This window comes from Marmota flaviventris, chromosome 7 (assembly GCF_047511675.1).
Source record: "Marmota flaviventris isolate mMarFla1 chromosome 7, mMarFla1.hap1, whole genome shotgun sequence".
In the NCBI taxonomy this organism is placed as follows: domain Eukaryota; kingdom Metazoa; phylum Chordata; class Mammalia; order Rodentia; family Sciuridae; genus Marmota; species Marmota flaviventris.
The window spans coordinates 91,650,533-91,667,891 of record NC_092504.1 but is presented as its reverse complement, the minus strand read 5'-3'; the positions used below and the strand labels follow the sequence as shown (position 1 = coordinate 91,667,891).

The following is a 17,359-nucleotide window of genomic DNA, read 5'->3' as shown; positions in this document are numbered from 1 at the left end:
TCTAATATAATCAATAAAAAGAAAAATGAATTAATATTATGACTTTTAAATTACCATAATGGTAGCAATTGTTACCATGAATTTCAAATTGTTATAATCACCTTATAATATTAGGGGGTCTTGCATAAAAAAACAAAAACAAAAAAATCTTATCAGCTATATTTTATAATTAAGTAATCACCTAAAATATTAATCTCATTGTTCCAGGTATTATCAAATCAGAAAGATTTTATCTTTGTTTATATATTTTTTAGTTCTCTATAAGATTAAGTGCTATTTTATGTTGTGGGAGAAATGGATGGAACATTTTCTTTCCTAGTAGAGAGATCTATCTGTATCTGTATTTATTATACCTATGTTTTATCCTCTCTGGAGTAAAAAAGAACAGGGTGAAAATATATCAGAATGAACATGGAAAGCTAGCTTGCTACAATCTTCTAGTTGATTCTTTTTTTAAAAAAAATTTATTAAATTTTTTTTAAAAATAAATGACAGTGGAATGCATTACAATTCTTATTACACATATACAGCACAATTTTTCCTATCTCTGGTTGTATATAAAGTATGTTCACACCAAATTCGTGTCTTCATACATGTACTTTGGATAATATTGTCCATCACATTCCACCATCCTTGCTAACCCTCTGCCCCTCCTTGCCCCTCCCATCCCTCTGCCCTATCCAGAGTTCCTCTATTCCTTCCATGCTCCCCCTCCCTACCCCACTATGAATCAGCCTCCTTATATCAGAGAAAACATTTGGCATTTGTTTTTTGGGATTGGCTAACTTCACTTAGCATTATTTTCTCCAACGCCACCCATTTACCTGCAGATGTCATGATTTTATTCTCTTTTATTGCTGAGTAATATCCCATTGTGTATATATGCCACATTTTTTTAAATCCATCATCTACTGAAGGGCATCTAGGTTGGTTCCACAGTTTAACTATTGTGAATTGTGCTGCTATAAACATTGATATGGCTGTGTCCCTGTGTTTGCTGTTTTTAAGTCTTTTGGGTATAGACTAAGGAGAGGGATAGCTGGGTCAAATGGTGGTTCCATTCCCAGTTTTCCAAGGAATCTCCATAGTGCTTTCCATATTGGCTGCACCAATTTGCAGTCCCACCAGCGATGTATGAGTGTACCTTTTCCCCAACATCCTTGCCAACACTTTCTGTTGTTTGTCTTCATAATAGCTGACTGGAATGAGAATGATATCTTAGAGTAGTTTTGATGTGCATTTCTCTGATTGCTAGAGATGATGAACATTTTTTCATATATTTGTTGATTGATTATATATCCTCTTCTGAGAAGTGTCTGTTCAGGTCCTTGGCCCATTTATTGATTGGGTTATTTGGGTGTTTTTGGTGCTTAGCTTTTTGAGTTCTTTATATACCCTAGAGATTAGTGCTCTATCTGATGTGTGAGGGGTAAAAATTTGCTCCCAAGATGTAGGCTCTCTATTCACCACACAAATTGTTTCTTTTGCTGAGAAGAAACGTTTTAGTTTGATTCCATCCCATTTATTGATTCTTGGTTGTAATTCTTGAGCTATAGTAATCTTTTTAAGGAAGTTGGGGCCTAATCACACATGATGAAGATTAGGGCCTATTCTTTCTTCTATTGGACACAGAGTCTCTGGTTTAATTCCTAGGTCCTTGATCCACTTTGAGTTGAGTTTTGTGCATGGTGAGAGATAGGGGTTTCATTTCATTTTTTTGCATATGGATTTCCAGTTTTCCCAGAACCATTTGTTGAAGAGGCTATGTTTTCTCCAGTGCATATTTTTGGCAACTTTGTCTAATAGAAGATAATTGTAATTTTGTGGGTTAGTCTCTGTGTCCTCCATTCTGTACCATTGGTCTATCAGTCTGTTTTGGTGCCAATACCATGCTGTTTTTGTTACTGTTGCTCTGTAGTATAGTTTAAGGTCTGGTATAGTGATGCCACCTGCTTCACTCTTCCTGCTAAGGATTGCTTTAGCTATTCTGGGTCTCTTATTTTTCCAGATGAATTTCATGATTGCTTTTTCTATTTCTATGAGGAATGCCATTGGGATTTTGATAGGAATTGCATTAAATCTGAATAGTGCTTTGGGAAGTATGGTCATTTTGATAATATTAATTCTGTCTATCCAAGAGCAAGGTAGATCTTTCCATCTTCTAAGGTCTTCTTTGATTTCTTTCTTTAGGGTTCTGTAGTTTTCATTGTATAAATCTTTCACCTCTTTCGTTAAGTTGATTCCCAAGTTGTTTTTTTTTTTTTTTTTAGGCTATTGTAAATGGGGTAGTTTTCCTCTCAGAGGATTTGTCCTGATATACAGAAATGCCTTTGATTTATGGGTGTTGATTTTATATCCTGCTACTTTGCTGAATTCATTTACTGGTTCTAGAAGTTTTCTGGTGGAGTTTTTAGGTCTTCTAGGTATAGAATCATATCATCAGCAAATAGTGCTAATTTAAGTTCTTCTTTTTCTATACGTATCCCTTTAATTTCTTTCATCTGTCTAATTGGTCTGGCCAGTATTTCAACAACTATGTTAAGTGGTGAAATAGGCATCCCTGTCTTGTTCTAGTTTTTAGAGGGAATACCTTCAATTTTTCTCCATTTAGAATGATGTTGGCTTGGGGCTTATCGTAGATAGCCTTTAGGATGTTGAGATATGTTCCCGTTATCCCTAGTTTTTCTAGTGTTTTGAACATGAAAGGATGCTATATTTTGTTGAATGCTTTTTCTGCATCTATTGAGATGATCATATGATTCTTATCTTTGAATCTATTGATGTGATGAATTACATTTATTGATTTCCATATGTTGAACCAACCTTGCATCCTTGGGATGAATCCCACTTGATCGTGGTGCACAATCTTTTGATTTTTTTTTTTTGTATTCGATTTTTCAGAATTTTATTGAGAATTTTGCTATCTATGTTCATTTGAGATAGTTTTCTTTCTTTGATGTGCCTTTGCCTGGTTTTGGAATCAGGGTGATTTTGGCCTCATAGAATGAGTTTGGAAGTGCTGTCTCTTTTTCTATTTCCTGAAATAAATTGAAGAGTATTGGTATTAGTTCTTCTTTAAAGGTCTTGTAGAACTCGGCTGTGTATCCTTCCGGTCCTGGGCTTTTCTTGGTTTGTAGGCTTCTGATGGCGTCTTCTATTTCATCATTTGATATTGGTCCGTTTAAATTGTGTATATCTTCCTGTTTCAATCTGGGTACATCATATGACTTAAGAAATTTGTTGATGCCTGTTGAGAGCCACAACCCAAGGGGCCCCAGCAAACTTCCAGCTGCCAGCAAACTTCCAGCTGCCAGCTGATGATTGGCTCGCAGTGGCCCCAGCAAACTTCTAGCTGCCAACTGATTGGCTCCTCTGCGGTGATGCTCATTGGGCTGTTTCCCCGCCCTTTCAGACCACGGAGCTGCTCATTGGGAGACATTTTTTGGCTCCACCCACGCGACCCAGCCAATTGTCCTCAAGAGCAGGAGGAGTGGGGGAGGTTGAGAGGCTTGTGGGAACCCGGTGGTGGCAGTTGGGCTCTGAGGGTTTTTCCTGAGGAGCTGTGTGGTGTGGTGTGTGTGTTCTAAAAATAAAAAGTTTGTTTCTTTTGACAAGTGGCTCCTGAATTGTGCCCAGCCAGACTGTGGCAGATGCCTTCAATGTCTTCTATTTTATTGGATTATAAGTTTTCAAAATAATTTCTAACTATCTTCTGTATTTCTGTAGTGTCTGTTGTGATATTATCTTTTTCATCACTTACTCTGGTAATTTGAGTTTTCTCTCTCCTTCTCTTCGTTGGCGTAGCTAAGGGTCTGTCAATTTTATTTATTTTTCTAAAAACCAACTTTTTATTTTTTCAATTGTTTCAGTTGTTTCTTTTGTTTTGATTTCATTGATCTCAGCTCTAATTTTGATTATTTCTTGCCTTCTACTGCTTTTGTTGTTGATTTGTTCTTTTTCTAGGGCTTTGAGATGTAACGTGATGACATTTGTTTGTTGATTTTTTTCTTCTTTTAAGGAATGAACTCCATGCAATAAACTTTCCTCTTAGTACTGCTTTCATAGTGTCCCAGCGATATTGATATGTTGTGTTTATGTTCTCATTCATGTCTAAGAATTTTTTAATCTCCTCCTTGATGTCTTCTGCAACCCATTGTTAATTCAGTAGCATATTGTTTAGTCTCCAGATGTTGGAGTAATTGTTATTTTTTATTTTGTCATTGATTTTTAATTTTATTCCATTTTTGATCTGATAAAATGCATGGTAGTATCTGTACTTTTTTGTATTTGCCAAGAATTGCTTTGTGGCATATTATATGATCTATTTTAGAGAAGGATCTATGTGCTGCTGAGAAGAAAGTGTTATCCGCTTGATGCAGGTTGAAATATTCTATATATGTCAGTTAAGTCTAAGTTATTGATTATATTGTTGAGTTCTATAGTTTCTTTATTCAATTTTTGTTTGGAAGATCTACCAGTAGTAAGAGAGGTGTGTTAAAGTCACTCAAAATTATTGTGTTGTGATCAATTTGACTCTTGAACTTGAGAAGAATTTGTTTGGGATACATTATGGTAATTCAATATATATGTACAATATGTCATAAGCACATTAGGGTTATAAGCATTTCCGTCTTCAACCATTAATCATTTTTATGTGTTAGATATATTATTCTTTTTTAGTCATTTTGAAATATATAATAGGTTGTTTCATTTATTACCCTACTGTGCTAAAGAAGAATCAGAAGTGATTACCCTGTGCTTTTGTTGCCCCTCAGTGACTTCTTTTTATCTTTCCTCCCTCCTGCCTCTATTCCATTCCATCCTCTACATGGTTGACTTGTTAGTTTCCACAAATGAGTAAGAACACATAGCAGTCTTGTTTCACTTAGTATAATGACCTTCCATCCATGTTGTAAATGACAGAATTCATTCTTTTGTGGCTGAATATTATTCCATTGAGGAAATATATCACATTTTCTTTCTTTTATTTTTAAATTTATTCTTTAGTTGTAGGTGGACACAATACCTTTATTTAATTTTTATGTAGTGCTGGGGATCGAACTCAGTGCCTCACACATGCTAGGCGAGTGCTCTTCCTCTGAGCCACAACCCTAGCCTCCACATTTTCTTTATGCATCCATTGAAGGGCATCTGGATTGATTCCATATTTTGACTATTGCAAATAGTGCTGTCATAAAAATGGGGGAGCAAGTATCTTTTTTGTATAATGATTACATCTCTTTTGGATATATACTCAGTAGTGGAAGTGCTAGATCATATGGTAGGTCTAATTTTAGTTTTCTGAGGAATCTCCATACTGGTTTTCATAATAGGTGTACTAATTCACATTCCCACTAGCAGTGTGTAAGAGTTTCCCTTTTTCAGAATTCTCACTATGATTTTTTATTTTTTGTCTTTTTGATGATAAATATTCTAAGTAGATTGAGATGATACCTCATTTTTTCATTGGTATATCTTCTTGAGAATTATGAATATAGCTATTATAAGCTGACAACATAATTTTTCAACTCTAGAGCATGACTGATAGATTGAATAGTAACAGTATATTTCATTTTGTAAGAAACTGCCAAACTGTCTTTATAAGTCGTGACAGTATATTACAATCTGTATCCCAGCATAGAAGGAGAATTTCTAATGTTCCATATCCTCACTATCATTTGGTGTAGTCAATGTTCTAGATTTTTATTTATTCTAGTATTACATATTGGCAATGTTTTTAACAAGTACAACTTCCTTAAAGCCCCAGTTTTACTCCCACCTTTACTCAACAAAACACAAAATATAAACCCCAAAGGCACACCCACAGGGACCCATCTCCTCCATCCACACCCTACCTATATAACACCTGTCAGGGGACTAATTCACTGATTGGGTTAAAGCTCACATAACCCAATCATTTCACCTCTAAATCTCCTTGCATTGTCTCACACATGAGCTTTTGGGAGACACTTAATATGTAAACCATAACAAATACGTGGTAATACCTCCTTGTTTTAATATGCAATTCTCTAATGACATGCAAATTAGCATTTTTTCATATGTTTTGTTGGCATCTGTGTATATGTTTTAGTAAGCTGTCTGTACAGACTTTTGCTCATTTTAAATTGAGTTTTTCATTTCCTTACTATTGAGTTATTTCCAATTCTTACATTACAAAATGAATGATAAAAACATATAAGACATCGCCAAAGAAAATACACAAATGGTGAATAAACTCAGCATCTTTAATCAGAGGGAAATGCAAATGAAAGTCACAGTGAGATACAACTATATACCCACAAGAATGGATAAGATAATAATTACTCACAATGTCAATAATTGGCAAAATGTAAAGAAATTGGAATCTCAGTGCATTGCTAGTGGTAGTATAAAATTGTATGGCCACCATGGAGAATAATTCAATGGTTTATTTAAAAGTTAAATGTACAGTTACTATATAACCTAGAAAGTTGTTTCTGAATTATCTATTCTTATGAAGTGAAAAAATTTTCTACACAAACACTGGTATACACCTATGTATAGTGGCATTGTTCGTAATAGCCAGGAACTAGAAATATGCAAGTATACATCAATTAGTGAATGGATAAGCAAAAACAAAAACACCCCATTTACTAAAATGGATTGCTTGAACTGTATCCTTAAAATGTGTGAATTTTATGATCTGAAAGTTAACCTCAATACAGCTGCTATAAACAAAAATACATAATAATGTGTCTTATCCTTTTCCTACCTAGGCAATTATATGCAAGAAATGTTCTGAGAAGCTGATAGAATTTCCACTGCTTGCATCTTGGTACCAGAGGATTCAGGAAGTTCCAGGAGTAAAAACAGCAGCTTCTAAGTGTGGGATCCAGTTTCTCCATTTTCCAGAGTTGTTGACTACTTCAGGTGAACAACATCTGAATTTAACTGAGGTCCCAGGTGTGGAGGAGCAAAATGATCCTTTATTTATAGGAGGACCAAGACCAACTATGACCAAATTAATGGTAATTAAACTGTTTAAATTTTCTTTGCAAAATTCCATGTGATATTGTTGCTGTGCATTCTACCCTGACTGCTAATTTTTATTGACATAACTTTTCTTATAAATTTTATTTATAGCAATCTTACTTTACTTTTTTACTGATTAATATTTCTGCTAGTCTTTTGCATTTAAGCAGTAAATTAAAAATTTACTAAAATTGAAAATTTTTAATATTATGTATCTTTAGATCCAAATCAGTCCCATTTATATAAATTTTAAAATGTATTTCTTAAAACGTTTCTTTAATATTTGGGACATGGAACAATGTAGTATCATATCTGGTCAAGTGTGTTGTTTTAACCAGATGTTTTTCTATTGCAAGGTATTGGCCTTGGTCTTTTTAATTTTGAGATGGTACTTTGAAATTAAAGAAATATAAAGATAAATTTCTCAATTTATTTATCAAGTTTTTATCTAAATTTATGATTTTGGAATTGTTTGAATTTTCTTTTTATTTTATTTTTTGGTTTTATCAATGCTTTTGTTATACATATAAAAGGAACACATATGATATATATTTCTCTCTTTAGGGCATTATTTTACTAATTATAAAGTTTTTACCAATAGGGTTTTTTTTCCCTATCTTTTGATATGAAACGATATGAAATGCTCTGAAAAAGTGTTTTGTCTTTAATAGACTATTTGAATATTTTTTTTTTTAAAGAGAGGTGGGGGGGGGGAGAGAGAGAGAGAGAGAGAATTTTTTAATATTTATTTTTTAGTTATCGGCGGACACAACATCTTTGTTTGTATGTGGTGCTGAGGATCGAACCCGGGCCGCACGCATGCCAGGCAAGCGCGCTACCACTTGAGCCACATCCCCAGCCCCTTGAATATTTTTTAAAATATAATTTTTCTGATATAATTTATTTGTTCTGAGTTTCGCTGGAAAAATTCTTATTATATTTTCCTAGTTTTCTTTTCAGCAAGTATTTTGAGTTCTCTAGGGAAAAGAAAGTTTACTGATTTAGAAATGAAGAAGAAAACTTTATAGTAGTGACACCAGGTCTGTTGCTCTTCAGCCAAACTCTGTAGCCTACTGATAAAACAATGAATTGTGATTAAATAGCTGGTTTTATTTATTTATTTATTTATTTATTTTGTAGTACTGGGAATTAAATCTAGGAATGTTCTACAACTGAGCAATATCCAGCCCCTTTTATTTTTTATTTTGAGACAGGGTCTCACTAAATTGCACAGGCTTGCATGAAATTTGTAATCCTCTGCCTCAGCCTCCTGAGTAACTGAATTGCAGGTGTGTACCACCTGGCTATATACCATATCTGGGTAGGTATATAGTTGATTTTAAAAGTTATCGAGGCATATCCAGAATTTGATGTGCTTGATCAGGTGGGTTTAAACTGCTGAGGGATCTTTGGTTCATCTCTTGAGTGTGTGGGTATAAGGCTGTTGGGGAGGATGATAAAAAGGTTCTAAAACTAGATAGGGTTAATGGCTATACAACTGTGAATCTTCTAAAAAGTATTGAATTGTATGTTTTGAAAGAGTAAATTTTATGGGATATAAGTAGTTTCTCAACATACTTGTATGATAAAAATGAGGAATAACAAGTTCAGTGTAACTAACATTAAGGATTTAGAAGAAAGTTGTCAGAGAGATGTGTTTTTATTTCTGTAAGCAAATGAGCACTCTAGATGTCTAGACTTACAGTGATATCTCTAATTTTAACAAAGGATCTTTATACTGTTTCCTTTGAGACTCAAACAGCCAATTTCATAATGGACATTAATCTCATTAATTAATTGATATAAAGGGGTTACTGTTGAATTCTAAGAACTTAATTTTCTTTTCCTTCCTTCTTTTTTTGTTGTTGAATTTTGAGACAGGGTCTCATTATGCTGCCCAGCTTGGCCTCAGTTCATGGGTTCAGTCTATCTTTCTGCCTCAGCCTTCCAAGTGCTGCATCTATAGGCATTCACTACCATGTCTGCCTTAAATCTTTCTTTTAGTAGGGTTTTTCTAGAGGTAAAAATACCTTGAACAATGGTGGGATGTGAACCTAGAATATGATTGGGAGGGTCTGTAAATCCATGTGTATGTCATGCCAGTATCTCTAGATCAAATAATAAATGTACAACTTCCAACATAGAGAGGAACCTGATAAAAATTTAATATTTTAAAAAGTGGTCCTCCTTAAAAATGTTGGGATCCATTTAGTTAAACCAGAGGAATCCTTTTCTAGAGGCATTATTGTCCCTTATAAAAGACAGATATGGTGGATATTTTTTGGTACTTTAAAATGGAGCTTATATGTTGGACAGTTTTCATGTATAGATGCCCTTCAGTAGATGAATGGATCGGGAAACTTTGGTATATATACAATGGAACATTACTCAGCATTAAAAGAGAATAAAATCATGGCATTTGCAGATAAATGGATGAAGTTAGAGAATATAATGCTAAAACCAAAGGCCCAATGTTTTCTTTGATATGAGGATGCTGATTCATAATGGAATTGGCGGGGGAGCATTGAAAGAATGGAGGGACTTTATATAGAGCAAAAGTGAGGGAGGGAAAGGAGGGGGAAAGCAGGTAGGAATGATGTAAGGTGGAATGAGTAAGACATCATTACCCTAAGTACATGTATAAGACATGAATGGTGTGAAAATACTTTGTGTACCATCGATGTCTTGAAAAATTGTGCTCTATATGTCTAATATGAAATGAATTGCATTGTGCCATCATGTATAACAAATCAGAATAAATTTAAAAATAGACCTTTTGATGGACATAATGCAAAGCTAGTTTTTTATAATTTCTGTGTGGATTGTTTTTTCTTGTGGATTGTTTTTTGATAAAGTTTTATCCTCAAATAACTTTTCTCCATGATATTCGATGGATTTCTGATGGCTTATTAATTATGTGTGTTTCTCAGGTATTAAAATATTTTTATCTGTACATATATATTTATAACTGATGACACATTATTTAAAATATCATTACTTTTTATTATCTCAACATAAAAATGATAGGAAAGTAACTATGATAACAAAAAGCCCCAACATGTAGTTTTTTACATAACTAAATATTTGGTGAAAGATCCAATGATTATTGCTAGTTAGTAGTGTTCCTCCTTGCCAGTATAGAAAATAGAAATCTGGTCTTTAAAAACATAACGGGGTTTTATTGATTCATTAATTTGGAAAGAGCCTATTTCCTTTTCTAGGAAAATGGCATTGAAGTGATGTTTTCTCCCCACCCTTGCCCTACTTGGACCCTTGACTGGAATGGTCTTCCTGCAGCAGTGAGTCCAAAGGAAGGTGAGTTTTTTTTTTTTGGTTGTTGTTGTTTTTCCTTTTAAGTTTTTGTCATAATCTGAATGCTCTCTTCAGATCCATCTTCCAGTTCTCTACTTCTCACTTTGTCTGTATCTAATATTCTGGTTATACTGTTGTTTTAATATTATTTTTATTATAAAAATTTTATATATACATCATTCAGATTTAATAGTTTCCACATTTTTTTCATTTAGTCCTTTTTTTTTCTTTGCTGGCACATCTTAAAACAAATCCTAGGTAATATGTAATATTTTAGTACATTTGTTAATAATACAATGACATCTCAAATAATCAGAATGCCATTATTGCACTTAATAAAATTTAACAAAAATTCATTGATCATCTAATAGTCCATAATCCATTTTACCCAGCTGCTCAAAATATTATTTGAAAAATTTTTTCTTATTGATGGATATTTAGGTAAATAATTATATTATTATTTGAAATTATATTTGGTTTTTTTTTTGTGATACTGGAGACTTAACCCAAGGGCACTTTAACACTGAACTACATTCTCAGCCCTTTTTAACTTGAGACAAGTCTCATTAAGTTTCTACCTAGGCTGACTTCCAACTTGCAGTCCTCTTGTCTCAGCTTCCCAAGTAGCTGGAATTATATTATATGCCACTGTCTCCAGCTGATTTGTTTTTGATAACCTTTTCTTGTTTATTTTTTAATTTCCCATTTTTTATGATTTTATATTGTATATTTATTCTTTCTAATAATTGATCTTCAAAGTGGTTTAATTCTATTTGGGTTTTTTTTTTGTTTTTGTTTGACTTTATTCCTGGTGTCTTATTCAGTTTTGGGTTATCTCAATTGTAAGATTTTATACGATTTGAGTTAAGGGTAAATTCCCACAAAAAGTGTTTGTATTTATTTGTTATATCAGGTTTCTCAAAGTATTAGAACTTTAAGATCATTTAGTATTAGTTTTTCAGCTGCAAATTCTTTAAATTTTTCTATCTGGAGCTGAGATTTAAATAGATAACTTTTCTTTTATCATTTTCCTTTGTTGTTGTACCACACTTTTAATGCACAATTCTCAGAGGGAATAGAGCTTTTCAAGGTTTTTGCTTTTATGTTGTGATATTAGTTATAACACTTTACCAAGCAAAGGATGAAGGACTAGCTTCTTCTTTGTCCCTGCTATTAAAATTTACATTCCCAATTATTAGAAAATATTCTCAGGGCAGCTGCGGTATCAGTTCAAGATTATCATACCAGTTTTCAGCCTCTCACCAAATTATAAACCCTCTCACCATTTTTAAAGACTGTATGGTTTTCCTTCAATCTTGGAAACCAAGTTAAACATATAAAAGATACTTGTTGGATTTCATATACCATTTAAAGAGCTTTTTTTTTTTTTAAGGGGAAAATTGAGACTAGTTCAAAGACCTATTTCTTTGGTTATTTACCTTTTTATAAGTTTTATATTTAACAACATATAACTTTTGATTTTAAAATGTTTTTTGAAGTAGTTTGCCTTCTCTTTTCACATTCTTCTCGTCTGTGATACTACCTAATATTTCCATCTTATAAATCAATTCTATTTTTTGATCAAATAAATAATTCGAATTCTTAAAGAATAGAAGAAGTTTATGTTGGGGAATTAAGTTCTGTGCTTCAAGGATATTTTATAAAAATGAAATAGATATTCTTTTGTCTTTTAGTAATTATGTACAAACATATCGCCAATGAATTTGTTAGTATTTTAATTATAAATGATTTTTAACTTTCAAATATTTAGATATTTTTATGATAACTAGCAATTGGATTTTGTTTATATACTGTTTGGTTATGATATAAATTTTGATTAACTTACAGTTTACTAAATAAAAAAATTCAGGCTTTCAGACTAGGGGTATAACTAAATGATAGAGCATGTAGTTACCATGCATGAGGACTTGGGTTCAGTCCCCAGCACCAAAAAAAAAAAAAAAATAATAATAATAATAAGTGAAATAAAAATCAGACTTTCATCAATATTTATATTTATTTAGAAATGAAAAATTTTCTAAATGTTACATTTTTCTTTATGCCTAACTAACCATAGAACCAAAGTATTTTCTATTATTAATAAGAACAATCATATGTCAACTGCCATTTCAAGAATATCTAACATTAAGCATTCATGCCAGTCATTTTTCTGGTTTGTTTGTAAGAGTTCATTGAATATATTATTCATTGTATTCCTTTAATTGGATCATCTTGTTTTCATAAATATTTTGACAAGGAATGAACTGAAATAGCAGAGCTACATGCTTATGCACATTTCATTTAATGTTTCCTAAAAAGCTGTAGACTTCGTTAAACTCTGGCAGTGTTGTAGCATTTTAAATTTGCTGTTTTCAGATCTGGCAGTTTCCAACATTGCATGATGGTAGGATCTTTGTGAAATAAAATTATTATATTAGGTCATGGAGGATCACTATGAATGTTACAAGAACACATTACTTATGTTCTTATACTAACTTTTAGGACAGATTTTATTGTAATAAAATTTTGTTGATACTTGGTTCATGTGGATGTCTCAAAGACCTTCCTTCTACTAAATCTATTGAACTACATGAAAAATTTGGTGCATATTATTCCCTTTAATAATCATTCCCTTTACTGACAAAGGCTGTGTTAATCCTCAAGATGGAATCTAATTTTGAATCTATTCAATCTGCCCCCTGCTTCTCTCCTCACATCTTACATACCCTCCCTTAACTGTTCAGTTTCTTTTATACAATTTATTTGTAATATTTCCATGTCCTCACTTTTATTTTTCTAGCAGTCTTGAGTATTGTCTTTTCAGCTTTTCTTGCTGGCTGAAAGTATAAGCATCTTTTAAGGGTCAATTCAAATGCTTCTTCCTTCATTAAGCCTTCTACCATGGTATCAACTTGCCTGAATTTGAAAACTAGCTGTGCAGCCACCTAGCTAGATACTCTATAGCCAGATATTAAACTTTTCTATGCTTCAGTTGCCTCATTTATAGAATGGAATAATAATAGTAATATGTCTTATAGGATTATTGATATATTCCATGAATTAAGCACTAAGTACCATGACTAGTAAATTATAAATGTTAAATTTAGCTAATATAGTGATATGAATTAATAACTCCCTATCAACATTCCTTTAGTGCTTTCTTATACTTCATTTTTGATACTTAAATTATGCTTCTTTTACGTTATACTTATTTACATGCATGTTTTCCTTTTCCAGTAGAATTACTTTGATTATAAAATTCCTATGGATAGGTATTAAATAGAATGAATTAAAACTACAAATACCTTTTTTTTTTAACTTGCCAAATTTCTTCATAAACTAAGCAACTCTTTGAATTGTTTTGTCTCATGTAAATTGAAATGACTAAAATAATGGAACTTATTCAGTTTAAAGAAAACCGAACTTTAGAATTTAATATGCATTACTTTTTTATGGTCTGTTTGAAAGTAAGTTATAGACATCATTCCCCTTTATCCCTAAATACCTAACTCTTTCTAAGAACATTTTCTTACATAGTCATAGTTACAATTATAAAAATATAAGAACTGTATATTTAAATATGATATTGAAAGCATATTACTGTATAATTTAGAGTCTAGTAGATTGTGGCATATTTAATTTTATGTTTCTTTAGTCTACATTAATATGAGACAGTTTCTAGCCTTTGTCTTTTATAATATGGACTTTTTTTTTTTAATAGTTCAGGCCTTTTGTAGACTGTCTCTTGATTTGGAATTATATGATGTTTCTCCATGATTAGATTCAAGTTATGCTTAAGCAGGAATACTACAGAAGTAATGTTGTGTCTTCCCATGCATCCTATCAGGAAGCACATTATATCAGTTTGTTCCCACTAATATAATGTTGGTTAAGATAATGTCTACCAGGTATCTCTTCTATAATTTCACTATTTTGTTTTTTTGAATTAATAAGCAATTTGGGGGGTAGATACTTTGAGACTATGTATGATCTTGTTTCTTTTCACACTTTCATTCACTAGTTTACATTCACTTGATGCCTCTTGCCTATGACAGTTGCAAAATGGTGATTTTTAAAAACTGTGTCATCCTTCTATATTTATTAGTTGCCACACTACATATGAAAAATTCTCCCTTCTTATTTTTCTGTATTTGTTATCAGTATCTACTCATGAATTTTTATTTTATTGAATGAGTTATAATCAAACCCTATCATTATTTTAATGCTCAAGTTGTCCTAGGATTTGAGTTCTTTTGAGCTGGTTCCTACTCTTTTGGAAATGCCCCATTCATTCTATGGCCACTTCCTTAATTTATGGCATAACAAAATGTTGCATGGTCATCTTATTTTCCTGCCCCAATCCTAGAATCAGTGGTTTCTCCAAGGTACTGTGCTTCCTGTTAGTAGAAAATAGCATTTAAAAACAGATTTGGAACCAGGTATCATAATGCGTATATTTTGGAAGCTGAGACAGGAAAATCACAATTTGAAGGCCAGCCTGGATAACTTAGTGAGACCCTGACTTAAAATAAAAAGGAGTGGGTATTTAGCCAATGGTAGAGTACCCCTGCATTCAATTTCCAGCACTACCTAGGTCATCTCAGCATAAATGTATATGTAGAATTAATTATGAAATAGGTCAATTTTATAATGTATAGACACACACAATTATACAATCATACATCAATATCTACTGATATATCTGTCTATTTTGTATGCTGACACTTCTAATTCCGATCAAACTCCACAAGACTCTTCCTAATTTTTTCAAATTCACTATCTGTACTTGTCTTTTTGAATAGCAAAAATCATGTCTCCCAACATTGTTATTGTATTTGCTCATTTGTTCAGTTCCAGGATATATGGACAGTAGTCTCAGAATTGCTATAAGCATGTCTGTGTGAAAAGTATAACTTCTAAATCAAATTCCATATATATTTTACAGTTATATTCATCTTAGAATTTTTTTAGGGCTATATCATCAAAATTCTCATGCAGATAATTGTGATCAAATGGTTTTTCACAAGATGAATTCTAAAAAATGTAAGGAATGAAGAGTGGGTATTAATCATGCCCTATGACAAAAAGAGATTTGGATATAATCTCAAATATTCAATTAGCAGTCTCCTACTTCAGTTTGGTATCAAAACCTGTGTGATTTCCTCCTTTGTGTGAGAAACTAGAATAAGTACTGTTTGAGTCTGAGGATCACTTTTCTCAAGTTCTTTACTAACCCCCTGTTTCTCGTCTTGTGAATTTCCCCCTCAAGTATGAAAGAGGGAATAGATACAGTCTTTTTCCTTAAAACCTAGAATAGAGATATACTTACCTCATGCATTATTTGCCTGTGTGGCTCTCTCTGTTCTCTGGTAATTCTTTTTTTTTTATTTTTTATTTTTTATTTAAACCAGGGATTGAACTCAGGGGTACTTAACCACTGAGTCACATCCCCAGCCCTATTTTATATTTTATTTAGAGACAGGATCTCACTGAGTTGCTTAGTGCCTTGCTTTTGCTGAGACTGGCTTTGTATTTGCGATCCTTCTGCCTCAGCTTCCCAAGCTGCTGGGATTATAGTCATGTACCACCATGCCCAGCTTTCCAGTAGTTCTTAGGTAGGTAATTCCTATACTAAAATTTTTTGCTTGGCTCAGAATAACCACATTAATGGTGTAAGAAGATAAGAGAGCCAGAAGTGTGACCTTACAGAAGATAAAGACGAGAAGGTAGTTGCTCAGGTTTTACTCAAGTTATAATCTTCCTTCCTCCCTGTCCACCCTCCTTCCCTCCTTTCCTTCTTTCCTTTTCTTTTTTGGTACTGGAGATTGAATCCAGAGACACTTTACAATTGAGCTACCTCCCCTGCTTTTTTTATTTTATTTTTTTTTATTTTGAGATAAGATCTCATTAAGTTGCTGAGGGCTTCACTTAGTTGATGAGGCTGGACTGGAACTTGCCATCTTCCTGGCTCAGTCTCCAGGTTGCAGGGATTGTGGGTGTGTGCCACCATGCTGGCGAGTTATAACCTCTTTTAATCTTTCTTTGAATGCTTTAGTGACTTAGAAATATGGCCCAATTAGGTATATCTGAGGTCTTGGTTTTGCTTTTAAGCTACATGAGAGTATCCCAAAGTGATATGGGAATAATGCATAAAACATTAATTATTACTACTCATTCATCCTCACCCTTTGCTACTTAGTTTGGATTGTATACTTCTCAGTTCAGATAAATGAAAAAAAATATATATATATATATATATATAATGCCAAATTTTATCTAAAAGAGGTAAGGTTTCTCTTCTTCAGAAGGCATTAAACCAAGCAAATGCCATTGCTTTGTATAATTACATGCAAATTCTTAGAAGGATCATAACTGATGTATTCTAACTCTTTATATAGATCATTTATTGTTTTAAGAAAATATATAATTTTTCAATCCTAGCAGTGTATTATCCTCTTTTAGAAGCAAAACATTTCTTTTTATCAACTTTTATATACAGTTATTATAGATGACTAATGTTTTACATTTGAAAGCTTATCCTGATTAGGATCATTTATGTAAATATTCATTTTTCTCCAGTTCTTAAACATATTTGAGGTTGAAAATAATGAATTGATTTTTTTCCCAGATTAGCCAGGATTTATTTTTCATTAGACCCTAATTATGTTTTACATAGAGAATCCAAGAACTAATTCACAAATGATTATTTTTGGCATTAAGCAATGGTTAATGGCATTAAGCATTGAATTAATGAACCATCTATAATTGACAATTCAGTAACTGTTGAATATCATCAGTAATTGTGTGTGGTTTAACCTAGTACCTCTGGGGAAATTTTTTAAAAGGCAGGATATCCAGATTGTCCAAATGTTTAAAAATTGACTTTCTTCAGAATGAATGTTTGAATAAATTGTTTTTTATCCATGTCTAGGGCTATCATTTTGTTATCTGCCCTCTTATTGGTGATTCTCAAAGACAAGTATGAGCTCCACTTTTTACTGTTATCATTTCTTTCCTTTCCTTTTTACCTACAGAA

At 32.6% G+C, this 17,359-nt stretch overlaps 1 protein-coding gene across 1 annotated transcript in view; it reads left to right on the top strand.

Annotated features, from left to right (window-relative positions):
• Positions 1-17,359, top strand: part of Gstcd (glutathione S-transferase C-terminal domain containing) — a 185,342-nt gene that overhangs the window by 10,846 nt on the left and 157,137 nt on the right. The window contains exons 4-5 of the mRNA XM_034636144.2: positions 6,756-7,007; positions 10,233-10,326. Of these exons, the coding sequence (XP_034492035.2) occupies positions 6,756-7,007; positions 10,233-10,326 (346 nt within the window). The remainder of the gene's footprint in view (positions 1-6,755; positions 7,008-10,232; positions 10,327-17,359) is intronic.